Source organism: Elephantulus edwardii, unplaced genomic scaffold, assembly GCF_000299155.1.
Source record: "Elephantulus edwardii isolate Elephantulus edwardi_28Jun2011 unplaced genomic scaffold, EleEdw1.0 scaffold00088, whole genome shotgun sequence".
NCBI lineage: Eukaryota > Metazoa > Chordata > Mammalia > Macroscelidea > Macroscelididae > Elephantulus > Elephantulus edwardii.
In genome coordinates, this window is record NW_006399838.1 from 9,054,681 (window position 1) to 9,082,009 (window position 27,329).

Sequence of the window (27,329 nt, forward strand, 5' to 3'; positions counted from 1 at the left end):
ATGTCACATGCAACTCAATGTCATATAATCACAGCAACAACTATATCCTTAGCTTCCTTTCTCCTTTGGACTTTTGTATACATCTTCCTGTAGTCCTTCTATTTTTACAATCATGGTCTTACACAGTGTTTGTCCTTACGAGACTGAGTTAGTCCCCTCAGGTGCTCCAACTCCTCCCACAATACAGTTTTTTTCAACATCACTGCTCCCGAGTGCTACACAGTATTCAATCGTGTGGTTGTGCCACGGTTTCTCAATCTATTGTTTGCTGATGGACATTTTCGCTGTTTCCATTTTCTTGCTATTGTGAATAATGCTGCTATGAACATAAAGCCCTGTTTAGGTTTTGTTTATATTTTCCTTGGAGTACATCACTGTGGAATAGCTGGGACATATGGAATTTCTATGTTCAGCTTTTTGAGGAAACGTCAAACTGCCTTCCAGAGTGGTTGTACCATTTTACAATCCCACCAACAGTGTATTAGAGTTTCAATCTTTCCACATCCTCTCTAACACTCATTGATTGCTGTCCTATTAAACTTTGTCACTGTTATTGGGATGAGATAGTATCTCATTGTGGTTTTGATTTGCCTTCCTTTTATTGCCAGTGATTTTGAGCATTTTTTCATGTGTCTGTTTGCCATTCAAACATCTTCCTCTGTGAAAAGTCTTTCCATGTCTTCTGCCCATTTTGTCATTGTGTTACCAGTCTTTTCTTGTGGAGGCCCTGTAGGATTCTCTAGACTTTTGTTATGAGACCTTTGTCTGAGATGGTTACAATGAGTGAACTTACATTGGGCTTATATGAATAAAATAGTAAAAAATAATTTTAAAGAATATATCAATCTGACTTATGGCATGTCTATAATATATTGCCCAATTCAAGACAACCCTACCTTAGGTTCCTGGGGCTCTAATACTTTTGGGAGGAAACTGCCCATCTTTCTCCTACAAAGCATTCAGTGGATTCAAACTGCTAACCTTCCAATTAGAATCAGCTTCTAATGCATAACACAACCAGAACTCCCAAGTGTTTTACATACATCATCATAAATATTTCATTCAACAACTCCCTGTAGCGTAGATCACAGTCTCACAATTTGGAGTTGTCAAGAGGCTCAAGAAGTTTAAGTGTCTCTGTCAATGTTTCATAGAGTAGCAGACGTTATCTAGGTCTCTAGCATCAGAGGATTACAGCCTAGCAGGAAAAGGAAGATGCAATTGATTGTTCATGAGCCCAAAGAACTCACATTCAGCCTAGCTTTTCCCCTGCCAAAGATCTTAATACGCAGAATTTCGTGAAAACTGTTTATTCCCACATTTTCCTAGGCATGAAGTGGAGTGTAGTAACGGAGTGGCTCCCAGCAGACTCTGCTGCTAACTTACAATCCAGCATCTCCAGAGGGTGAATTCCGCCAGTTATTCCATGAAAGATAGATGGGCAGTCTCCTCCCACTGGATTTAGAACCTTGTGTCTCTCTTGACAGTAGTGAAAGAACGATAGGAGTGACCGTTTCATTTTTTTTGTTTTTGTTTTTTTGTGTTTGTTTGTTTTCTTAATTTTAATGAACGTTTACAGAGATGTAGGGTTTCCAGTCATTCATTGTTGCACTTTTCTCCTTGCCTACCCCCCTCCCCCTCAATTAACTTTTTTTCCTTGAAAAGTAGAAGAAAAACTCTTTCATTGCTGTGCAGTCCCTCCCCCCCACTACTCCACTCTACTCCACTGTGCAGCCTTCGCTCTGGACTCCTGTCATGACAATAATACCTAATCACATATCCCTTTTAAACAGTTCTCTCCCTCATCTGTTTCAATGCAGTATACATCATTCCTCCCCTCCTTCTCTGTCTTCCCTCAACCCCAATGGCAGTCCTGTTTTACAATAGTGTCCCTATGCAATATTTGTCCTTTTGTGACTGAGATATTTCACTCAGCATAATGTCCTTTAGGGTCATCCCCTTTTATTTTATCTCATGAGTTCCTTGTTTTTCAATGCTGCGTAGTATTCCATTGTGTGGATATACCACAGCTTCTCTATCCATTCGTTTGTTGATGGGCACCTGGGTTGTTTCCAGCTCTTTGCTATTGTGAACAAAGCAGCGATAAACATGGGTGTGCAGACAATTTCGTTTTGAGTCACATGAGCTGGGAACCTCTCTTTTCACACCTGGACTAGAGACAGACACATGACAGAGGACAGGGAGAATTAGAGAAGAACTATTACTCACATCCTATAAATACTGGGGATGAAGAATTTCTTTATCTACCTTAATTATTTATGTAGTATTATCTTGCCATCAAAAAGAAAACTTTTCAAAACTAGCCTCGAATGCAGTGAATTTACATCTTACAGAGGACTCGGGCTCTACAATGTTAAAGTGAGGGAAAATCAAGCATAATCACAATTTCTCTTGTTCAGCCTTTAATCATCCAAGGTTGGAATGGATTGCCCTGTCTTGGGCAGAACACCAGAGGAAGTGGTCTATTTGCATTCAGAGGCTGCATGGTGTGAAAATTATATATCTTTAAAGCCCAAGAGTCACACTCAGTGCAACAAGATACTCATAACACAAAAGGCATTTGAGCACAGATTCCTACTGGGGGAGCAGATGATTCATGTCTCCATCTCAGGCTATTCTTCTGGGCAAAGGCACAGTGTATCAATCTCTCCCTCCACACTATTTGAATATTGGGAAGTTAACTGTGTACACGTTTCTACTCTACTGTTTTCTTTAAGAGTGGAATTTAAAAAAAATACATTATTTCGACTTTGCATTATTAACCAGTATATGTTACCAAGAATAGGTGTTCAGGGAGACATACACATTTTTTAAGGTAATTTTGTTGGTAGAGAGAAGAAAAAAAAGAAAAGAAATTAAGCAAAGTACATTACATATCTACTAGGTTAGACAACATTTAAATTTTATTCTTCTAACAATTTTTTTTTTAAGATTTAGAAACTTTCTCAGCTTTTTTAAAAGTAGAAGTGGGGTGAAAGAAAATATATAATACACAAAAGAGTGAGTTTAAAATGTAAAGTTTTACTCATCTCCATCTTACTTTTCTGTACTCTTAATTTTGATCTCTGCCTTGTGGCTGGGTTCCATGGTTTATTTGGAAATTGGCAGTCCTGACCATATGGGGAGAGAAACCAAGTGTGAATCAGACTGCCTATTTTCCTTTCCTCTTTAAGTATTTCCATTCATGTCCTTTCTTGGCATTTCCCTTTCTGGTTGTAAGGACACTGTATTAACAAGCTTGGATTTGTTTGCCAGCTAAGAATTATGTACCAAAACACAAATATGTCTGAAAATCTGCATTTTGGAAATTGATCATTATATAATTCTGAAGGTCAGACACTAGCCATCTTAGGATTTTATTTGAAGTCAAAGAATTGACTCAACCAAAAATTGCAAGAATCATCTTTGCAAAGCCATGGCTGAAATCAATGCTTCCATTTTCACAATGATATTTTGTTGGGACTTTAATCACTATAGAAATATTTTGACATCCAACCATTTGCTTCACATCACAAGACACGACACCCCTGAAATAGATTACCAGTCTAGAATACTTCTGTGGACCCCACAGAGGTTTTATTTTATTCTCTAAATGTGTCTGGGAACAGATATTGACTTAACAAGATGGGATTTTAGTAGTTCTAGCATAAAAGAAAGATAAATGTTTCACTAAATCATTGATAAAAGCTTAACATATTGATCGTTTCTTAATAATTCTGTAACAGAGCCATCATAACCAGGCATAAGTAGCACCCACTGTCAGCGTGGGAGTGGAGCTGTGATTCTGAGACCAGAAGAGCCCTTTGGCCCCTGCTCCCTCCCACCCACCACTCCTCAGTGCGTGGCTCTTTAGTTCGGTGCAAACACTTGTGATAGATCAAGAATTAATCACAGCCATTAATGCTCTTCACAAAGAAGCTTGTGTGGTTTGCTCCTGTGAAACGGTCTGTTCCTCGAGATGATGAGTTCATTCATCTGGAACAACATTAGTTCATCAAGGTCTGTGGTTTATCCGAAGATCAAATTCCTGTAATTTTGCATGCCATCTGATTTAATGTCCACTTAGGTTAGCAGTTAGCCAGCCATAGGCAGGCACAACAGCACACACACTCAACGTCCCAACCTGGAGAAAAGTCAAATTCATACACGATTCACCCCGGCCTCTTTAGATGGAGGTTGCCTCGCTGCTTTTACTTCTCTGGAGGAAGTACACATCTAGATAATGCCAACTCTTATTAAGAAAAGCCTACATAACATGCAACACTGCATGCAGAAATGATCGCGTTCAAAATCTACACTTGAGAAGGGCTTTCAGTGAAAGAGGATAGGGAAGAGGAGGCTGATTTAGAAGAGATTGTACACACTACTTTGGGAAGTTCTCATGCCATATACTCAAGTGCAGCTACGACATTTAAAAGCAAAGGGTCAGTTGACGAGCATTTTACTGATGCCGACTTTGGGAGCTTGATGCGCCCTTTCACTAGAAGAAAAGTTGGAGCTTAATTTTGTATCAACTTATTTATGACTCTTCGCAGTGGCAGTTTTGATCCAGTTCAGTTTTGAAAAGGCTTCATCAGCAGTTGAAAACAACCAGTCTCTTATTGGGAGCGGGGGTGTGTGTGTCGGGGTGTGTGTGTTTATGAAAAGTACCTGTGCCTTGGAAAAACAGATTCAAAGTTATGTGAAGCTTTATTTCCACAGTTGTTCCCCCAAAATTGTTTCAAGGCAAGAGACTTGCATACATCCGTGAATTCTTGGGGTTATGTTAGGTTCAACTAGCCAGCTTTCTTTACAGAGGAATTTCTTAGCATCTTAGAGAATTCTTCTTTTTCTTTGTAGCTCCAGAAAGAAGCTGTCTTTGCCTCATTTGGCCTCAGAACATTCCCCCTGCCCTGCCCCGGGGACCCTCATTCACTGATGAGAAAATGCTGGCATAAAAGATGCTTCTTGCTATCAAACATTTTATGTACGTTTGTAGATTTGCAGATTCTAGAAGTAGCACAGTTGGTAGGGGGTCCTGATACTCACCCTAAGGCAGCATCTCTTTGGTGGTTCAAATCCACCAACAAGTCTCTTCCTGTGTGATTTACAGCTTCTGAAAGCCCACGGGAGGGTCTTCTATGAGTCAGTCCTGACTCCATGACCCTAAGTTGAGTTGGAGTTGGGAACTATTGAACGGGAGTTTCGCTGGCAGAGTCCACAGGGAGTTGTAATGTGACCCCCAAAGCTGAGTGTCTCTGATGGTTCAAACCCATGGGCAGAGCTGAGCGAGCAAGAGGGGTGATCTCCTCGCTCTTGATTTGTAACCTCCTCCCTGTCCATTTTTAGCCCCTGAAAACCCCTGTAGTCAGACAGGAGTCAATTCAGACTCAATGACAACAGGTGGAGTTGAGAAATGCCCCAAACGTCCTACACATGGTCTTAGCCTCACCTTGTCATGGAGTTCATTCTCACCCAAAGCAACCCTTTGTTGGGTTTCGGAGGCTGCATGTTGTAACGTGGGGAGACTTCCCATATCTTGAAGTTGCCGGTGGGGCCAAACCTGAGGGATCATGGTCTTTGGGTTCACAGCTATAGACTTTACCACAAGAACCGCACGATAGCTGATTACTAAATTATTTTGGTAATAAACACTCTTCAAATGAGGAGAAGAGCCGTGAGGGCTGTGTGTGATTTTGACAAATGGAACTTGGCTTCATATCCTTGAACTATGATTGTTTCATCTCCTAAGTGCTGTGACTATCAGAGATAAGCAAAGGGCCTGTTTTCTAAGTGGCGTGAACTTATTAGAAGACCTAGAACTTCAACTTACACCCTGAGCAGTTCATGTCAGTCATTGCCATGTCATTGGAATCCATGAATAACTGACCCTGTAGTGGATTTGTGGAGGCTGTAAATCTCATGGGAGGAGAGTGTCTATTGTTCATCTAAGGAGCTACTGATGGGTACGAAATGTCAAAGAAGTTCTGTCTTTGGGTTCGTAGACTATGCCAGCAGGGCTCGCGTGGACCTTAAGCAGAGCAAAATATTTCTATAAAGGAATGAAGCAGGACACTGGTATGGAAAGATAAATTAGCATAACGTAACAGAGGAGATCACAATGTGGATGATATATTGCAGTGGGCAAATTCTCTGTCAGGAACCTCTTCAAAAAACTCTTGAGCAACGATGTTAGTTTGAAGACTAAGGTGTACCTGACCCATACCATGGTCTTTTCAATCTCTTGTTATACATTTGAGAGCTCTACAGTGAATAAGGATGACAGAAGAAGAATTGATAGCTTAAGTTGTGATGTGGGGGAAGAGTACTGAGTATTCCATGGACTGCCAAAAGAATAAACCGATATGCCATAGAAAAGTGCAGCCAGGGTGCCCCTTAGAGGAAAGGATGGTGAAGTTCTATCTCTCATGCTTTGGACAAGTTGCTATTCCTTGGAAAGGGACATCAAGTTGGAAAGTCAACAAAAGACAGGAAGAACCCTAACGAGATGGAGTGACACAGTGACTGCACCGATGGCCGAGTGTCCCAGAGGGAATGAGGACGGTACAGGGTAGGAAAGGGCTCCGGTCTGTTGTTCATAGAGTCACTTTGAGTCATCCTCAACTCTACAGCATTTAACAGCAACAGAGGTTTTCTGTTTTGTATTGTTTTGGATTTTGCTTTGTGTTTGTGGAATTTTTTTAAATAAATTTTTTCTTTTGTTTTTTAAAATATTTTTTTGTGATGATCTCGTTGTTTCAGGAATACAAAGTTTGTTATAAGAAGCTGCTCTGCAATCTGAGAGGCACATAGCTTGAATCCACTAGCTGTTTCATAGGAGAAGGGTAGTCTGTCTCCTTCCATGCTATTCATTGCCTCTGAAAACCTGTTGAAGGGTCAGCTATGAGTTGATGGCACACAACAGTAGCAAGAAGTTTTATATACTTCTTGTGGTGTATCGTAGAGTCCGAACTGACCCATAGCTGACCCTCTGGCAGGATTTCAGAGGCAGTTAATTACACAGGAGATTTCCCATCCTTCTCCAACAGAGCAGCTGGTGGTCTTGAACTGCATGACTTTGGGATTGCAGTATAGCTTCTTGCCATTAGGCCACCAGAGATCTGTGTATACTAGCACCATAAAACTTTAGGCTTAAAATTACTAAGAGCTTCTACTACTGGGCCACAGCTAACAGAAATGTCAAGATCCTGTAGAAATAAGTCAACAGATTGATCAAACCAATGCCTAGAGAAAGGGAAAGGGCCCAGGACAGTGTTCAGATAAAGGCAAATGCTTGGTGCAGAAATGTAAACATTGTGGAGGAGAGAAGTGCTCATATGGTGCTACGCAGATGAACCATCAACAGTAGCAGAAGTTCCATATTAGGAAAGACCAAAGGCCATTCAGTTTCTTACTCAAAAGTTACTGAAGATGTCAGTGTGAACAAACAGTTATTCTGTTCTTGGGAATCTTCCATGGGCTCAGAAGAGAAGTAAGACCTTTATAGAAACATGCAGAACATTGGTAGGTAGACAGGGCTATGAACTAGGGGAGAAGTACAGAGGACGCTGAGGTGAAGGAGGTCAAACTCAGTTGGTTGAAATCAGGAAGAGCATAACACAAAGGATGATATTGAAGGAGAAATGAAAATGTCATCCCAGATAACGGAAGCAAGAGAATAGATTATATGCTAAGGGAAAGGATGATGATTACAGATACACTAACTGACAAGAATGATGTTGTTTTTAGTTACTGTTGAGTGGGCTCTCGCTCTTAATGATCTTATGGATGTTTTTGTTAAGTGCCATCGACTCGTAGATAGCTCATAGCAACCCTATGAATGAAAGACCTAGGCACTGTTCATAGTGTTGCCAGAGGCAAGCTATTTCAAAAGTGGATGCCGCTCCTGCTTCCAAGCTTGTTTTAATAGGGAAGCTCCACCAAACACTGTCCACCATGGGTAACCATTATCGCATTTGACACATCAGTGTCACAGCGTTCAGCATCACAGCCACCATGAGTTACCTCTGTACAGCAATGCACAGACAACTGCTATACCATGTAGAAGAATGTTTGACCAAAAACAGTTAAAACCAGGCCTGAGGGGCACAGATTAAAATCACCAACCTTGGCTTGGTAGTATCACTGTCTGTCCACTAAGCCAATGTAGCTCTCTCTATGTTGTTGTCATTGTTGTTAAGTGCTGTCAAGTTGTAGATGACTCATATGGATATACGACGGCCTTATGGATAGATAGCAGAATACAATGCTGCCCGGTCTGCTCCATCTTTATGATATCTGCTGTGCTTGAATCCATTAGTAACAATAGCTCTTCTTTACCAAACATATGGTGTGAGACATACCTAATGGATTTACATACATTAACTCATGTTATTCTCAACATTTTGCAACCCAACTGAACCTTGCTCTCGATTCCGACCAGGCTTATGCCCACTGTCATAGTCACTGTATCAATCCAGCTACTCGAGGGTCTTCTTGTCTATGTCTCTCATCCCCTGACTTTCTCACCATGTTGCTTTTCTCCCCAAAGACTGACATATTCTGCCAACATGCTCAAAGTATGTGAGGAGAAGGTTTGCCATTCTGATCTCTGAGGAGCACTCTTTGTTGGGCCCCCTCCAAGACAGATTTGTTTGTTCTTTGGTCAGTCCATGGTATTCAATTCTGTTTTCCAGCACATAATTTAAAGGTATTCATTCTTCTTTATTCATTGTCCAACTTTCACAGGCACAGAAAGCAATTGGAAATATCATGACTTGGATCTGGTGTCCTTAAACTAGCATGCTCACTCTTGAGAACTTTGGAGAGGTCCTTGACAACATATTTTCCCAATGTAACATGCTTTGGTTTTTTTTTTTTTAATTTCTGACTACAACACTGTTAAATGACTAGTGCTGTTATATCTGGAGGAACATTCTTCCACTTTGCACATCACTCTTTGTCAATGTGCTGTATGACATAACCCGGTTTGCTGTGATGCTGAACCTTGTGCCACTGGGGTGTCAAATACCATAATGGTTTTCCACTGTACACAGTGTTTAGTGGAGCTCCCAGTTGTAAAACAGGTTGGGAAGCAGGACTGGCATCGACTTCCTAAGCCACATGCCCTTAGAAACTCTATGAACTTGGAGAAATGATGATAGTTATGGAAAGGCTATGGATCTTTTGTTCATAAAGTCGCTATGAGTCAACCTTGACTGGACAACAATCAACAACAAAAATATCATGATGGGTGTTGATTGTTGATTCAGGTAAAATTAAACCCTGGGCAAGTTTACTCTCTTCTCCATCTATCATGATATTGCCTGTTGGTCCAGTAGTGAGGATCTGTATTTCCTTGATGTCGAGATGGTGTCTATATTGAAGGCTGTACTCTTTCACATTTTGCAGCAAGTAGTCAAAGTCCTCTTGACTTTGAGCAAGCAAGGCTGTACAATCTATATTACGCAGGTTGTCAATGAATCCTCTAATCCTGGGTCCATATTCTTTTTCATATAATCCAGCTTTCAAATGATTTCTTCATTATATAGATTTAATGTTGTTGTCTTTTGGTGCCATTGAGTCGAGAACAACTCAGAGTAACCCTATGAACAGCAGACCTGAACCCTGTCTTATCTCGTACCACCCTCATCATTTCTGATAGACTTGAGCCCGTTGCATTTGGTTTAAGGTCTTCCTTTCTTTTGCCATCCTCCACCTTACCAAGCATGCTGCCCCTCTCCAAGAACTCGGGTTTTTCTAACAACATGCTGAAAGTCCATGAGCTTTGTCATCTTTGTCACCAAGGAGCACTCTGGCTATATTTTCTCCAGACATTTCTATGTGTTCTTTCGGGAGAACATGGGATATGCAGTATTAACATGACGAAGAATTGGAATCCCAGAACACTTAATTGTGCTCATTAGAAATCTATTGTTGTTGTTGTTGTTATGTGCCGTCGAGTCGCTTGCGACTCATAGCGACCCTATGTACAACAGCCCTAAACTCCGCTCTGTCCTGTGCCAATCGCACTGTCTCTGACACTCCCATCCCAATTATCCCAGTCACTGAATCAGTCCACCTCATAGAGGGCCTTCCTCTCCTGCACTGTCCCTCCACCCTCCCAAGCATGATGTCCCTCTCCAAGGACCGGTCTCTCCTCACAACATGTCCAAAGTGTGCTAGACGGAGCCTCAGAATCCTTGCCTCCAAGGAGCCACCCAGTTTAACCCTTTCCAGGACTATACCTAGAGCTAAAGTTGTTGTCTGAGCAGAACAAGAGAACAGTTCAGGGTTTAAACTAAGAAAGATGTGCCTCAGAGTTGTATCCTTATATATTAAATAAGTAGGGAGAAAAGATTCAACCCTCGTGCATACCTTTCCTGATTTTAAACTATGCTTTGTTCCCTTTTTCTGTTAGGACGATAGTTTCTTGGTATAGATTTCACATAAACATGATTAAATGTTTTGTTTTTTAAATTTTATTTTATTATTTGTGTGTATGTGTGTGTGTGTGTGTGTACTGTCAAGTCGGATCTGACTGGTACAGGAGAAGATTGTCCCTCCTTCTCCAGCAGAGCATCTGGTGGATTCAAACTGCGTACCTCTAGGATTGCAGTGCAATTTCATGCCACTAGGTCACCAGAGCTCCCTATGATTAAATGTTTTGAGATTCCTATTTTTCTCTGTGTTATCTATAATTTTCTTATGATCCAGAGTCAAATATTTTTGCGTAGCTAATAAAACACAGATAAACATCTTTTTAATAATCTTTGCTTTCCCCCAAGACCCATCTTACCTTACCCTCCATGGCCTCTTCTGAATACCTACCATGTAACAGTCATGTTCATTTTGGACAAGAGGACTGACTGATTGACCCAGTTTCTAATCTCCACAGCTATAAAGTTCACCAGGAAAACATTGCAGAGAATGGATTTTTTTCCTGGCCTTGGTAACAAATTATGATTTGAAACTAGTGTCAATGTGTATGTGTCCCTTCCCTCATTTTTAGGATCTCAGTGGTGTCCTACTGTGACCTCAGAAAACCCCCTCTCACAGATTGGAAGAAAACACAGTAGGTGAGACAGAACAAATGCAGCTGCGAGCCAGACAGAGATGGACCTCTTCAGGGATAACAAATCTTGAGGAAAACAAAACATTTGTCATGAAATTCTTCTCTTCCTTAGGCCAGGGTAAGGATTATGGCAATTGATATTGGAATGGAAGAAAGAGGATAGAAAAATACTTAAACATTACCATTCCCCGAAGTGTAGGCCAGACTCTCTTCCACATTCCCTGTAAGTTTAAGTTTACTCGAACTCATTCCATCAACACAAATATTGTGAAATATATAGTATTTTGACCCATTCCCATGAACTCAGCACTGTTCACACTCACATTACCCAATTTATTTTCCTAACACTCGTATTAGGCTGATATTATGAAACTTTCAGGAAAACCAACTCAAAGGTTAAGTGACTTTACCCAAAGGCACACAAGAGAAGACAGGGATAGACGTCTTCCAACCCACTTTCCTCACAAGATTAAGGGTTCTTTCTAAAACTATGGGGTGGGAGGCTGGAGGAACTGACCCTTGAGTTACTGCATAACCTATTAAATACTGTTGTGTAAGAATAAATTAATTACAATTAATGAAAAATAAATTCTGATGGAATTGACAGGGTTCCATAAGAATGTACTACTTATCGAATTTTTGGTTCTTGACTGAAGAAGGATGATGCATTTGACTTTTTGAGATTGTAATGATAATTCATGGTACTTGGCATCAAATAAAAAGATGGTGACAGAAATCTGTCCTCATTGATTTAAAGGACTCTTGTCTGGACTGTAAGATGGATGTGTTATACATTTTTTGTGAATAACTCTTGTTGTAAATGTACATTGGCTTGTCACTTTTTCCTCTTGAATGTATCTTTTGATGCACACATCAGAGTGTCTCACTTCCCTGCTTTAGAGAGGAGACTAGTAACGAGTTTTTGTTCCTCTTTCCACCAAAATTTTATGTACTATGTTTTACTGAAGTGCTTGTTTTGTCAAAATCTTTTCATCTAAACTTGTGACAAATATTTTGTTGTCCTTCAGCTACAGAATATCCACTCAGCGTAATAGCTTGGACCTGAAATTCATCAAAATAGCCCCACAAAAAAGATTTTCAATATGGCAGTCTTAATTGGAGTTTAGGAAATAAATCTTTGTGTGTAATAATTTATTCACTACAGCCCTTGTCTCAGTAAAGTATTTCATCTTCGTTTCCAAAGAGCCGTTAGTCATTACTAAATATATTTAAGTTGGGGGGGGGGGGAATCAACCACACACAAAACACAAAACACCCGTACTTTCATTCTGGCCAAATATATTCTAAAATGTTCAACTGTTTAAGGCTTCCTGAACGTTTTTCTAAGATCAGATAGGTGATTATGCTTGTGTAGTTAATTAACAAGAAGGGAAGTCCGTAATGGTTCACCGGGGAAACTTTGGTATCCCAGTGTCTGTTGTGAAGGATCCCGTCTGTAGGGACGATAACAGGGTACTAATTCTGAAGGCGCACAGTGCCGTCCCACAAAGGCATCAAGATTTGTAGGAAATCAACCCTCCAGCAGTCCTGGCAAGCCAGACTGACCCCAGCAAATGAAAATAATCAAAAGTAATTAGAAGCGTGCTGGACTACCCCTCGGAGAGCCGAGCGGGAGAGTAAACATGCCTGGATCCTCCAGCCACGGCAAAGGCCCATGTCTGAGCTGTTAGGTGCCCTGACCTTGTCCACATAAAGATGTGATTTATGAACCGCAGGGCACAGCAGCAGGGCTTCTGTCTTCTCCTGGAGAACCAAATTACTGAGGTGGAGATTAACATGCTTTCAGTCGGGCCTGTTTCCAGACCAAGGGAAATTTTTTATTTACATTTTTTTTAACCTTTAATTTCCTCTTTTCTTTTTTTTTTTTTTAACAGCTTTTTGTGCAATAGATTTTTTTTTAAAAGGCAGAATCCATCAAGAGTGACCAGAAATACCTCTCTCTCACGTAGTGGTGATGATGTGTGTTGGTGACCATGAGCATTGTGTTTATATACTGTTTTGGTGTGTTTTCTGGGGCTGCCTACCCAGCATTCAGAGTTCACCTTCATTTATAGGGAGCCCAGCTTATGGGCTATACCCTGTCTAAAATTATATAAGTCATTAAAATGAAACAGAATATTGCCTCTGCTTTTATAGTTTTCTAAACTAGTTTCATTTTTTAAAAATATTTTCTAATTGAGATTTTAAGGAAAGTTTATAAAGAACTTGGATTTCCATTCATTCATTGTTGCACATTTTCCTCCCTGCACCCACCCCCCAGTCACTTTTTTCTCTGGGGGGGAAAAGTTCTTTCATTGTTATACAGCGCCCGCCACCCACCACGTTCCTATGCAGCTCTTATTCTGGACTATCATGCCGATAATACCCAATCATATATTCCTTTTATACAGGTCTCTCCCTTGTCTGTTTCAGTGCTGTGTAGATTATTTATCCCCCTTTTTCTTAGTTTTCCCCAACCTCCATGTCAGTCCTGCTTTACAACAGTGCAGTATTTATCTTTTTGTGACTGGGATATTTCATTCAGCATAATGTCCTCCATGGTCACTCATTTTGTATAATATTTAATGATTTCCCTGTTTTTCTCTGCTGCATAGTATTCCATTGTGTAAATATACCACAGCTTCTCTATCCATTTGCTTGTTGATGGGCACTTGGATTGTTTCCAACTCTTTGCTATTGTGAACAAAGCAGCAATAAACATAGGTGGGCATGTATCTGCTTGGGTGTCAGTTCTGGTTTCTTTAGGGTAAATTTCCAGTAGTGGAATTGCTGGGTTAAATAGTATTTCTATTTCCAACGTTTTGAGAAAGCACCATACTGCCTTCCATAGTGGTTGCAACCATTTTGCACTCCCACCAAGAATGAATAAGAGTTCCAGTTTCTCCACAACCTCGCCAGCATTTGATGTTTGCTGATGTAGTTGTTTTAGAGTCTATTAGAAGATATGTTGCTGTTCCTAGAGGCTGTGGAGTTTCTAAGTCATTAGGACTCTGTGCACTAGAACAAAACATCATCTGACCATGACCCATTCAGTTGTTGTGTTGGAGCCCACAGCTGCGGTCACTGTGTCAGCTCATCTCACAGGCTGCCTTCCTCCTTGTTTGTCTCTGATCGTCTCCTTTACCAGACATGACCTTCTCCAGACCCTGATCCATCCTATGAAGTCTAAAGTGCATGACAAAGTCTCACTCTCCTCCCCTCTTAAGGAGCAAAGCTCCTTCTGGTCAGGTGTTTCTCAGAAAGGTCCTTCTTTCTGTTAATCCTTGTCATATATTCAGCATTCTTCATCGACAACATGATTCAGAAGCATCAATTCTCCTTTGGTCTTGTCCGTTGTCTAGCTTTTGCCTGCATATGAGGCAATTGGAAACACCCTGGCTTGGGTTAGGTGGACTTTGGTCTTCTAAGTGACTTTCTTGCTACTTCACACCTTAAAAAGGTCCTTTGCAGTGAATTTCAACCAATACAATACATCTTTGATGTCTTGGCTGTTTCTTCCATTAGCATTGATTGTGGATCCAATTGAAGCAAAATCCCGGAAATTGTCACTCTTTTCTTCCATTTTTCATAATGGTGCTTACGGATCCATTTTTCTTTATACTGAAGTGCAATATATACTGAAGGCTGTCTTTGATCTTCCCCAATAAATTTTTCAAGTCCTCTTTGCTTTTAGGAAGCAAATTTGTCATCAACATGACAGGTTGGTGAGGAATATTCCTCCAAGGTTGTACTGGGTTCTTCTTTTCTCCACAGAGTCCAGTTCTGTGATAATTTGCTAGGCAAACAATAACAGCTCAATCTTATTACAAGGCTTACTGTTTTATTAACATTTATTGTTGTATTGCAAGTAGTTGTCTAAAAAATAATAAAGGTTTGGGAGAATCTTTGGGTGGCAAAAATTTGGAGGGGAAAAGGTGAGAGATAAATTACAGTGTCTGGATCAGTAGAATTATCTACGTACACATCACCACGTCTGCTCTTGAGCCTTGTAAATACGCCTCCAGTTTGATCTTCTCTTTGTGTCAGCAAGGTAAGGCAAGGTTTCAAGAAATTCTATTCTGACATGTAAAAGGAAACATTGATTTTCTTTTTAAACACACATCAATATCTATACATGAAGCTAATTTAATTAGCAAGCAGTTATTGTTCAGCCAAATGTCAATTTCTCAGATTATTTCATGTTCCTTGACATGAACTGTAGGGAAACAAGATTTCACAGGATCTCTGTGAAATAAACTGCCTCTGAGAAGCATTAAAATGTACAAGTGTATGTTCTCAAAAAAGCTACAAAAAGACGGTGTTAAAGAGTTAAGTCCAACCTGAAGTTCAATGTGGATTTAGCCACCTCGAGAAATCCAAAGCTGCAGAATGAAGGAAACTCTGCTTAGGCTGAGGGTTGTAAAGCGCCTTCCTCTATAAACTAAAAACATAATGTCAGGGTGAATGGGAACATACTTTATTAACTTTATAGTATTGAAAACTGCCAGCCAGTTGTCTTGTTTTTAAATATTGTCCTCTGCAGAGTGTTACAGTGCTTTTTGTCCACAGGAAGCCTATTAAAAGTGGACAGTGCAGTCATTTCATCTGGCTTTGGCGGGACTGCTTTGCTTTCCTTTAATGATGTGCTGGAATGTACCATGCCCATAGGCTCTCCATTAGCAGAACTTTTACTTCTGGGACGACCATGAAGTTTAAGGCTTAAAAGAAGCATCAGCTTACAGTCTTGTGGGAATCACTCGAATACTGGGGCACTAACTTCTTACTGCTTTAACTAATATATTGACTTATTTTACATAAACAGTTACACAATGAGGGCAGAGCCAGTGGCCTTATTGGAAATCTTTGGGCCTTTTAAAGATTCTGAAATCCGTGGAGCTAGGGGAGGAAGGAAGGGGCCTGAGGAGGGTTTATGCCCTTTTCTAACCAGGAAGAAAACACATTAACCTTTTCCACCCCAGACCTGCCATCAGCCAAAGGCGAATCTTTACAGCTCCTAGAGAAATCTATCCGTTCACACTCAGACCTCACATTTTCCAATGCATTTTTCCTGGTAGACCAGAATTAACAGAATGAGACAGAAAAGAGAAAATAAAAAAAAAAAAAGAAAGAAAACCACAATCATTTCTGCGAGAGAAAATTTTCAAAATTTGACTCTTCTGTCTTCTGCTAAACGATGCATCTGATAACACTTTGTCCTCCCATTCCATCGCTTGCATATCTAGATCATTAGTTCTCCTACATGTTTGCAAATTAAAGTTGGTTTGAGATTATAGTAAAACCATTATTTTTAATAGCCCATTTCAAGGGCAGCGCTAAACACTGCAGACCGTGCATGTTCCTGATTACTGCTGAGCAGACAGCGGCTTTTGCAGATTAATTTGTAACTGGTAACTACTGTAAACATTTCACCAGAAATCCCAAGGAATAAAGGGACTTGGGAGTGGTATTTGGCTGCTTGTATTTATTTATTGTTTTAAAAACCCGATGGAAAACAAGCTCACCAGAGAACAAGTCAAGTCTCCTTCACAAAACCTTTATCCTCTATCCTGGCTTTCTAGTTTGCTCCACTTCTGTTATGGGAGGTGGACTTGGGTTTTCTCCTTAAGGATTACTATTTAAATAGCAAGAGGCACCTTTTAAGAGAAACAGGGCACCTCTAAATACCCTGGGGTCTTCTCCTCAACCAGACAAACTTCATGTTGTGTCACGAGGAAGGAAAAGAGTGGCGTGGCCGTGCCTTTATACAAAGTTATTATATGACCAAGAAAGAAAGGGGGTGCGAGTAAGTGATAGGGAGAGAGAGATAGGTTATTTATTACTTTCATGTTTTGCCAATTGCTTTGCAGGGTTCCCTTTGGGTTCCTTAAATGGCCTGCCCGTTTATTCAGTAGCTCATAAACTGATGATGAAGAAAGAAAGATGGTATTAGGTGATGGAGATGGCATTTCTAGAATTGTCATGTTAATGCCTAATAGTGATCGCAAGAGAGGGGGCTTCCAAGGTGTCATTCTGCTGTTGGCTGCATCTGGGAAGAGAACTTTCTAGAGATGGGAGTGAGTGGGAGCAGGGCTCGTGGTGCATGGTGCTCCGGGCATAGGTGTGCGCAGGGCGCACGGTGCACGGTGCGCGCAGGGCACTTGGTGCGGGCTGCGCGCTGGGCTGCGCTCGGGCTGCGCGCGGCGGCGGAGGGCGAGCCTGGCTGCGCGCACCGCGCGTTCACCTGGGTGGCTCGGCCGCCGCACAGCGCTTTCATCCGGGGCGCAGCGCCATCTACCGGCGTCCTGCCGCACCTGCAGGCGCCCAGACCTTGCCAAGGCGCCCCGCCTCCCCCACTCCAACCTTAATATAAGGGGGGGAAAAAAACCTCTGAGGCCCTTTCCACGAAACCCTTATTTAGCCTGGACCTGCTACTGATTCCAGAGGACCTTTTTGTGCTTATCCATCTGCGTTCCCTTCTTTCCAGAGCGGCTTTGTAAAGGCCAAAGCAGTGGGGGCTGCTCTGGTGGGGCCAGAAGGTTGGGGCGCTCAGCTCTCAGACCCCCTGATCAGGCCTCACTGTCTGAGGCCATCGTTTCCCCAGATTACTTGTATTTAATACACAATGCATCATAAAACAAATCCCTCATCCTGACAGGAAGAAAATAGAACAGCTCATAGCTCGAGCCGGTCCAATTTATGGCTAAATTAAAAAAAAAAAAAAAAGGCTCCGACAATGGGCGAGTTGAGGAAGGGCAGGAAATCAATGGCAGAAAAGCCCGGCTCTAAAAGGTTCTCAAGCGCTGAACTCTATGGGAATATCTGCTTGGGTTTTACGTTATTTACAAAGGATTTTTCCTGTCTTACCTACCACTGCTGTGCGAATTTTCCTCAAACAATAGCCATTATCTGAAACAACAGTTCAATGTCACAGATAACAGGCCACCAAAACTAATTAGTCACCACCTCTTGTCATTTTCTGTCCCCCCCTACCCCTATCCCTCTCTTTTGTTTCTATTTTTGTGTTAAAACCAGCCTTTTGGGGAAACAGGTCTACTAGATTTCCATGTCTATTTGCACTAGGAGGGAACAAAAAGTGGGTGACAAAGCAAAAAGTGTGGCCCCAGTTTGCACATAAAGTTTAACATCAGTGCTCTTCCTACACACACGCCCCCAAAATTTTCTTAGGCTTTCTCACTTGACTTAACTTTTTTCATTGTTGAGCTAGGGGAGAAGTTGAGTTTTGTCCATTTGTTTTTATGAATGGAGCATGGAGATTAACACACACACACACACACACATACACACACACACCATCTATTTCAATTTAATGGGTCTCTGAATTTTTCAAGGTGAACTGTAGTTAAATCCACGGACCATTTTATTTTGTTATTCGTTCCCTAGATTCATTCTTTCCATGTTGTTTCTGAAATGTGTTGGTGAAAATTCATATATATTTGGAATCGCCATTTATGATGTTAAAAGTTTTCAAATGTGAGCTGTCACATGGCTTACGTCCACTTTGGGGCGTTCATGGCGTTTTCACGAATGTCAGAGAAAATGACAAAAACTCACCAGACAGTCCTCAGTCTCTCTCATTCCAGCACGCGGTTATTTGGGCCGGTTAAATGCAAATAATGTTTCACATTTACTAACTTCTTCTACGAAAAAAGACTTGTTTTGAAAAGGACCATCTTCTGTTCACCTAAATATAAGAAAGGAGGGGATTAGATAAGAGCACGAATATCTGTTTTAAAATGCTCAGCAGAAAACTATACTTGTCATGTTTTCACTCCTTCACGGCTCTATTCTGAGAAATCGAATGTAATTGTGTTTCCTGTGAGCTAGCGTCCCTCTAGGTTCAGCCTCATCCTTGTTCCTGTTCAGCGCAAACACATCCCCAAAAGCAGCACTTTTACACCCCATCGTCTCTCCCCATCCCCCAACACACACACAGTGGCACACTTACACACACACACACACACACACACACACACCCTCGAGCCTACAGGACAGGGAAACAGAGGCTATTTCCCAGGGGAAAGAAATCCAGCCCGGCCAGATCTCCCCATTGGTTGTTTACTTGGCGAAATCTACATGTTTAAGGGGGCCGGCGCATCCATAATCAGTCTGTCCCCGTAGGACTTGGTTCTTGGCGACCTTTTTGTGACCTCTCCCGCCAGAGGAGGCTGCTGTCACTTTAAAAATTTACTAAGAGAGGAGCCCCTCCGGCTTCCGATCGTCTGGGCGGCAGGAGATAGCTCCTTTCTCCCTCGCCCGGGCTCTTTCTGGATGGCCGAGCAGATCCTCTTTAAAGAGACAGTTCATGAAATAGAAACCCGGCGCGGAGCTCGGCGCTGGAAAGGGGCAGCCCCGGAGGGTCCGCGCGCGGGGCAGGCGCGGCGCGCAGGGCAGGGCGCGCAAGGAAGGCGCAGCGCGCGGGGGCTCCGGCCAGGGCTCCCCGCTCCGCGCGCGCCCCGGGCCCCCCACCTCCCCGACTCTCCTCCTCCTCCTCCAGCCGGCTCTCCCCTCCTCGGAAAGGGGACCCAGAAGTGCAAGAAGTTTTAGTGGGTCTCAGATAACTTTCATTACACATCGGGCTGATAAGAGCAAGAGAAAGTGAGAAAAGAGGGAGGTGAGACGTGAACCAGAAGGAACAGCTCGGAGCTCATTTAGGAAAAGGGGGGGGGGAGCCCAAACACACTAAACCCGGGTCACCCAGACGCGAGAGGAGACTTCATTTCTGGGTTTAAAAATACACAGTTGGAGGACAATAAATCTGAAACGCGTGGTCCGGGCGAGCAGATCCTAGTGGCGGACAAAGTTAGCCGAGACCCATTTGGAAATCCAGACCTCGAGGTTTTTTGGTTGGTTTTTGGTTTTTGTCCCCTTCTTTTTCTCCCCCCCCTTTTTACATCTCGATATGTTGTTGCTCGGGATCGTTTGAAAGGATTTTCGCTCAGGAGAGTTGGGGGCTGCTGATGGCTTTATTTTTGTTACTTTAAGTGCTCCTGTGACTGTCTTTTATTGCTGAGTTGAGGCCATAGAAATATTAAGGTAAGAGAACTCCTTTTTTTTTTTTTAAATCTTGGCGATGCGCACAGTTTGTAAGTTGGGCCAGTTTCCTGCCCGGGCACCCCTTCCCCCCCATCCCAGCCCAGCGCAGCCTGCGCTCGCTCCTGCGTCCCCGCAGCTTCCCCGCGTCCCGGGGCGGCCAGCTCCCCGGTGCCTCCTGCCAAGGCGCGGGCTCTCCCCGGGGGTGGCTCCGGCCTTTGCGGGGCTCCCGGGCTCCCCGGTGACCTCGCTCCCGCGCGCTCTTGCCGGGCTTCCCCTCCCTCCCTCTGTGTGTGTGTGTGTGTGTGTATGTGTGTGTGCGCGCGCGCGCGCCTGGGTCTGTCCGTCTGTGTCAGGGACGCACAAGGTGGGGTTGCCAAAATCTGGATTCCTGGCACTCGCCACGCGACTTTGGAGCCGCTTTCGGGCCCAGGTCCACCTTGCCAAGTGAGCAGCTTAGCTGTCCAACAGCGTGTGCTGCTTCGCGAGTCACATACGGACCCTTTGGCTGGATGGTGGGGATTTTCCCCCTCCTTTGCTGGTGGTTTTTTTTTTTTTTTTTTTGAAAGGGCCTTTCTCTAAAGTCCAGTTAAAGGGATTTAAAAAAAAACAAAAACAAAAACAAAAAACAACAACCCTATTTTAGCAGTTTGACAGCTTTTAAAAACACAGGAGGAGTGTGTTCGGTGAAATGACGGAATATATGTTGTTGCTTTGCTTTATTTTATTCACGATTTCGGAGACGATGAAGACGTTTGGGGAGACAAATATAGTTCTGTTAGCAAATGAAACGTGAATAATTCACCCAGTGGGGGTGAAGGGTGGGGGCTACGGGGGTTTGGTGGTGTTTTTGTTTTTTGGGTTTTTTTTTTTTTTTAAAGTCAACCTTTTGTCTTGGGGCAAGAATCTTTGAGAGTAAGACAGTTAATACGTTGGTGAAATATTTGGATAATCATGTAACAGATATGCAAAAAGAACATTCTTTGGAAATGAAACTTTTTCTTTACCCCCAAATATGTAATTTAACTGTTGACAGTAGCAATGGTAATAATGTTAACACGAACTAAAATTACAGCTAGAATTTTTATGTGTAGTGTGTGTAATACTTAACTCCCTGCCCTCGCAGAAGGGAATACTTGAAAGCTAAGGACATAGAGGCTTCTTGACTCTGAAATTTCCACAGTGGCCACGACTTTCTGCGAATATGAAATGGCAGTAGGGTTGTATTTCACTGACTTCACCCTATTTCCGTCATTAAGCAATTTTTTTTTTTACTATGCTAGTAAAACTGCTTCTAGTTGTTTGCTAATCAAGAAAGCAAACAATAACAAAAATTTTCAAAAAACACAGAAAAACAAGCAATCAAAAAGTCTCAAAATGTGCTACTTTTCCTGTTTTTAAATGTGTGTTGCTATTGTTTATATACTTTCCAGACACCTGGGGAGGGAGGAAAATCTCACGTTGCTATTTCAGGGTGGGGTTGTGTTGTTTTGGTTTTGGTTGTTTTTTGTTTTGTTTTCTATTAACTTTTGTCATTTCATAAACCTGAACTTGTTCAGAATCTTTCCTTTGTACCAGAGGGGTCATTTGAGCATAGGCTTTTTTGTTGATCTTAGCGTGAACAGGAATCTTGGGAGGAGGGGAAAAAGCACCTTGATTTGTATGTTTGTGGATGTAGCGATTACTAGGACGATCTTCTGGTTAGATTTCTCTTTCTTTTTCTGGGGGACTGTTTTTCTGCTCTTTAATTGCCTCATGGCCAAAGGCTTATTCACTAGTGCCTCTTGACTAGTGCCCTCTGAGCTCTGGAGTTCTCCTTGAAGTTTGTGGTGAGTTAATGACTTGACTGGATGGTTTCATGAACGCTGTTCAAGATTGCTTTCGGTCTTTAGATCCAATATTGAAGTTTCAACTTTACAGCGTTAGTACAAGGGAGTTCAGTAGGGACTCTCTTCATTCCTTCATTTTTGTTCTAGGCTATAGTGTTTAGTGTTTGGTGAGGAACTTCAAGTTAACATTACCAGATTGATAGACAATTACCAGCCTTTCCACTCACTCACCATCAAATCAGCATCCCCATAGTTTTTCAATAGCAGTCTTTAAGAGACGATTGATATTAATAGAAAATAAAAAGGCTTGAGCACTCAAACCTTAGAAACGGAAGTGTTCTGTTTCAGGTTTTTTTTAAAAACATAATTAATATTTAGGGTAGGCCAAATGTAAGATCGCCTCAGAAATAACAATGCACAACCATATATAAGAACTGTTAATTTATTTTTTATAAAACTTAGATACTTTTTATTATTTGGAAGCAGTTGGGTTTTTTTACTAAATGTAAAATTGAAATTTACATTTCATGTGTTAATTGAGTCCTTAGATTGCTACACTTTGCATTTATTTTCATTTGTTTTTCTTTAGTATGTCCAGAAGCATCTATTATATAAATCTTACTCATTTTAATTTATATGATTTGTTTCATGCTGGTGACATGCAAACTATAAGAAAAAATTTAATCAATGTTTAAAGTTTCTTAGACTGAATTAATTTAAGGTGCAAAAAATTATTCATTTATATTGTAAAACTATCTGAGTTTATTTTATTTATGCATATATACACACTGTATACTACTTTATCTTTTAAATATTAGTTTGGATAATATGGTTAAGTCATTTATACTAGCCTTAATTTATGCATACCAAGAAAACATTCGTTTTTTAAACTAATTGCAGCTTAAAAAATCTGTTTCATTAATTTACAATTACTTTGTTTCATTTTCTAAAAAAGCAGAATGTGATTCCTAAGATAAGTTATTCCTCCTTTATGAATATGTATGCTGTCTCACTTCTTCTCCAGTAAGGATTCCAAGGGAGAATATACACTTGAAAGAAACCTTTTCAAGCAATTAAACTCTTTTAATGAATGAGCCCATATGGAAATTGACTGTTCTCCTCTTCTCCCTTTTAGATCTTAGATCAGTTTTGCAATGTGAAGTTCTGCATCGATGCCAGTCAACCAGATGTAGGAAGCTGGCTGAAGTACATCAGGTTCGCTGGCTGTTACGACCAGCACAACCTCGTTGCATGCCAGATAAATGATCAGGTAGGTTGTAAAGCTTTTTTTGTCTTTCTCTGAGAGCACTCAAGTATCAGTGGGGCCTGAAGAATAAAAATAACAGTGAGCTGCAGGAGACCCTTGTGGCCTGTTTGTTGAGATGCTGAAAGGTAATCCACAGATAGAAGTGAGATGGGGAAGAAAGTCATTTCCACCACTGTTTTCTTCCAGTACTAATTTCTTTGACTTTTTCTCCACTTAGGATCCGTATCCTTCATAAATGCTCTAGCTGCGTAGATGTGATTGAATCATTTTAAAAATAAGTACTGACTTGCTGTCTGCTAAGCGTCACAATTTTCCTTTACCATCCTAACATCGAGACATTGATAGAAACTATGGAACTAATCAAGAACACTTACAACATGTTCACATAAATTGGAAAGAATGCACTTAAAATTGTGCATAGATTGAATATAAAATAGTATGACATACGTACACACTTACCAATTTATACATTTGTATTGTTTTGTCTAAGTGTCCAAAAAATGAAGAACTTTTATTTCAGTTTAGTCCAAATACTTTGGGGGTTTTTTGGTGTATGCTAGAAAATTTAAAAATATCACTGCTGGATTTTGCTTTGTCACATTGTGGAGGAACAAGTGAGATTGATTTCAGTAACAGTAACTGAATTAAAGATCATGAAAATATCATAAAACATATTTTCCACTCAACAAAGTTAGCTTCTGAATCTTGTAACTTAGAAATATGACAATACCTAAAACAGCAGGAAGTGGAGAGAGTTGTGCCTTATGTTGAAATTTAATTATGTTATAATTCATTTCTTTTAATCCATTGGTTAGCAAAATCAAGTGTGTTTCAAAGACCATATTTAAATGATTGTTTGGAAAACCTACTGTGAAAATCACTACCAAGAGGGAAAGAATATCAATTAGCTGTTTCCAAGTGAAAGTTGTTAAGTAGTTTTAGCATCCTAATGATCTGTCTCCATTTCAGTCATCATTAAGAGATTGTTCCTTGGCATTTTATCAGCCAGCAGATAATTTCTTCCAACTGCCTAAACTGTGTAAAAGGTGGCAAATTGTAAAATTAGATTTAAGTGGGAATCACTTAAAAATCTTCAATATACAGCAAAATAATAAAGTAAGTCAATTGGGGTGTTTTTTCCTCCCTTTGCCTTAAGAAAACAAGAGACATTATTGACAAAGGAAAGCATTATTAAATTAGCTATTGATTGTGAGTAGAAAATTTCCCAGATCTTTCATCTGAGTTACTGTCACCACCAATAAGAGTTTTTGAACACTCAACTATTTGTAGATGCGACAATACAAAGTCATTATAAGTGAGGAAATTATTCATGTTAGTTTTCCTCAGTCAGGAACTTGTGGACCTCAAAAGGCAGCTTTAAGATGAAATAATATAATGACATCATAATAACCTTTCCCCATCCATATTTGCAGACAGTAAAAGCTACTCCCTTAGGTACAAGTGCGAGAGAACGAGAGAAAAGATGATTTAAGAATGGAATCGGTAGCCTACACATTTCTCGTTTAATATTTATGTGTCTAACATTTTATAATAAATAGTCTGTTGTCATTGGGATTCTTGACTCCATTACAAAAGGCTAACTATTTCACTGTCCCTAACCATGAATTAGCTTGCTTATGAGTATAGCATTTACAATTATAGCATGATTATGTTTGCAGGGCACGTTGTCAAATGCATTGTTTTACAAAGAAAATATGCTGGTTCATACTTTAATGAACAACAAGTTTCCTTTTTAGATGTGAAGAACCAAATAGTCAATCAGGAGGAAAGAGAGAACAATATTAAGCATGTGCACATTCTTTTTCTAAGTATCTGTTTTAAACTTATGTGATAGGTTGGCAGAAGTGTAAGATGGCAGTAGAGTGTATCTCAGATGACATAATTGCGAAATGAACATTGCATGGCTAAGTAAGTTCACCCATTAAGGAGAGAGAAGACCATCAGAGATACAAGTCAGAATTGTGGGATAGGAATAGATGCACAAAGTAACACTTAGCTCAAAAGACAAAAGAGCACACACCCAAAAAGTGTGCACACAGGTTATAAACATATTTTTGCGGTTAACTCAAGAGCATATTTCTGATGAAAGCCAGGTAAGAGGAGTATAATTCTAGACAGCTTTGAAATGTGAATGTTGGACTAGGTGCCATGATGAAAGCGCTGATGAAGGAGATTCTTGTGCTCTGCTGTTTTGGTCTCTGTTCCACGAGGAATAGGAACTACCAAATGGTGGCTAAGATCAGCTCATCCCATAAGATGCAAACCTGGGAGACGAGATAAGAGCTAAGATCCAGACCTAAAGTGAGGCCTTGTGTCAGTTGTAATTATTAAACATTAACTACTTCCACTCACCTGTACAACACAAACACAAGTTTAGCAATCTCTAAGAACAGTGGGAAAGGGTTTCTCTTCTCTCTGGGGCATAGATGGAACTCATATTTAGAAAGTTAATTTTAATGACAATATAGGCCTAATACATCTCAGGCAATGAAAAGGAAGAATTTCAGATGACTCTCTCAACTACATTCTCATACTGAAAATAATGAGGCAGGACTTCTAACAAATAAAAGGAAAAATTGTTTAAGCAATTTATACTTGCTGAGAGCCTTATTTTTAAAAATTATGATGTTTAAGATCAGATTGAATCAATTCAGGTTAAATGATGTGGAATCTTTAAAACAGAGTAAATGTGCTTCCTAAGATGATATAGAGCTTGATAACAGCAAAGCAAAGTCAACATATGTACAATGAATAAAAACCAGTTTTTGATCTGTTTGGTAAGGAAGAAGTATTTAGAAATAGTGTAAGTTTTTCTGTTTGCAAGTAAAGTTGATAAAGAATATAATCTTCTCTTTTATATTATAAATGCAAAGGCCATTCACTCAATTAATATTTTCCTAATACATTTCTACAAGTATTTTACTTTGAGGGATTTTTCTGAACTTTAATTTTCCAATGGACTTCTAAGAGTTACTTTATTTTAGGGTTTGTTTGGGGTTTTTTTTGTCCCCCACCATAGTAAGCATTGCCATGGCTTGCTTTCTTGACAGTGTTATCTAGAAATATCCAAGTTTATTTTTTTAAATGCCCCTTTCATTTCACTCTGTCTTCTACCTCAATTATTGCAATGATATTTTTGGCAATAGACATTCTGAAAACACTGGCCAGTGGCATTATCATTAAAGCAAAAAAACACAAGTTCCTGAAGCTTCTGTATCCTCCTCTACCTATGAAAATATTGTATTAACTATAGCAGTTTATCTTAAAGACGACAACACCATAGGCGTAGTAAATGGAGACGCAGACACACTCAAATCATAAAAGAGTAGATCCACTAAACACACCCAAGGCTCTCTATCTTTGAAGTGCTAATTATTTACCCCTCCTCCTTCCTTCTTGGTGTTTGTACATTGCTACATAGTTATGGTGAAGGGACACAATGTTTAGCTAGAAATGTTACTGAGTCCAAACAGTGTTTAAATATTTTCCTTCCCAGCAATGATGCTACTCTAGCTACTCTGAGGAGCAAGAATGGGCCCTGAGAGGTGGAGCAAGACACTGTGCAAATGGGTGACTGTCCCTTCCTGGCTAGGTCTTCAGGAGGACCCGGTACGAAGAGGAAGGGTACAAAGCCTTTCCTCACTGTTCAGAGCTTTCATTTGCATCCACACCTAGATGTGTTTACTATCAAGTAGGAGACATCTAATGATTGACCTAGATTTTTATTATTATGTATTTAATCTTGATATTTTGTGGTCTTTCCTTTTGGAGTCTTGTAGATATCTTACTTTCACAAGACACTGAGTAGGGGACGTGCCATGTTGCTTTAGAGTAGAACTCACTCTGCTTCCACCTCCCAGTCGTCCCTTTCATTAATCCAAACTCCTTGCTGTGGTTTCTGAACCAACTCCTTGCTGGCCCTGAGCTTGGTTTCTGCAGCTACAAATTATCACAGGAGGAGAATACCCATGTTTCTAGCGGATTCCACCCTCCGTTAGGTTTGCAGCCCAACTCTCTGCAGAGTCCACCACAGTCATCCATCTCTTAAATCCATCTTTACCATGTCCTTCCAGCAAGATCAAAGGCA

At 40.7% G+C, this 27,329-nt stretch overlaps 1 protein-coding gene across 5 annotated transcripts in view; it reads left to right on the forward strand.

The window, feature by feature from the left end:
- The window catches only part of MECOM (MDS1 and EVI1 complex locus), a 389,661-nt gene that overhangs the window by 295,703 nt on the left and 66,629 nt on the right, over positions 1–27,329 (forward strand). For 2 of the 5 annotated variants that reach the window (XM_006890371.1, XM_006890370.1), the window contains exons 1-2: positions 20,570–20,640; positions 23,090–23,224. In XM_006890371.1, the coding sequence (XP_006890433.1) occupies positions 20,638–20,640; positions 23,090–23,224 (138 nt within the window). In that variant the 5' untranslated portion in view covers positions 20,570–20,637. Of the gene's footprint in view, positions 1–20,563; positions 20,641–21,890; positions 21,955–23,089; positions 23,225–27,329 lie in introns of those variants that run through there. The other 3 variants (XM_006890373.1, XM_006890374.1, XM_006890372.1) reach the window with 2 other exon arrangements.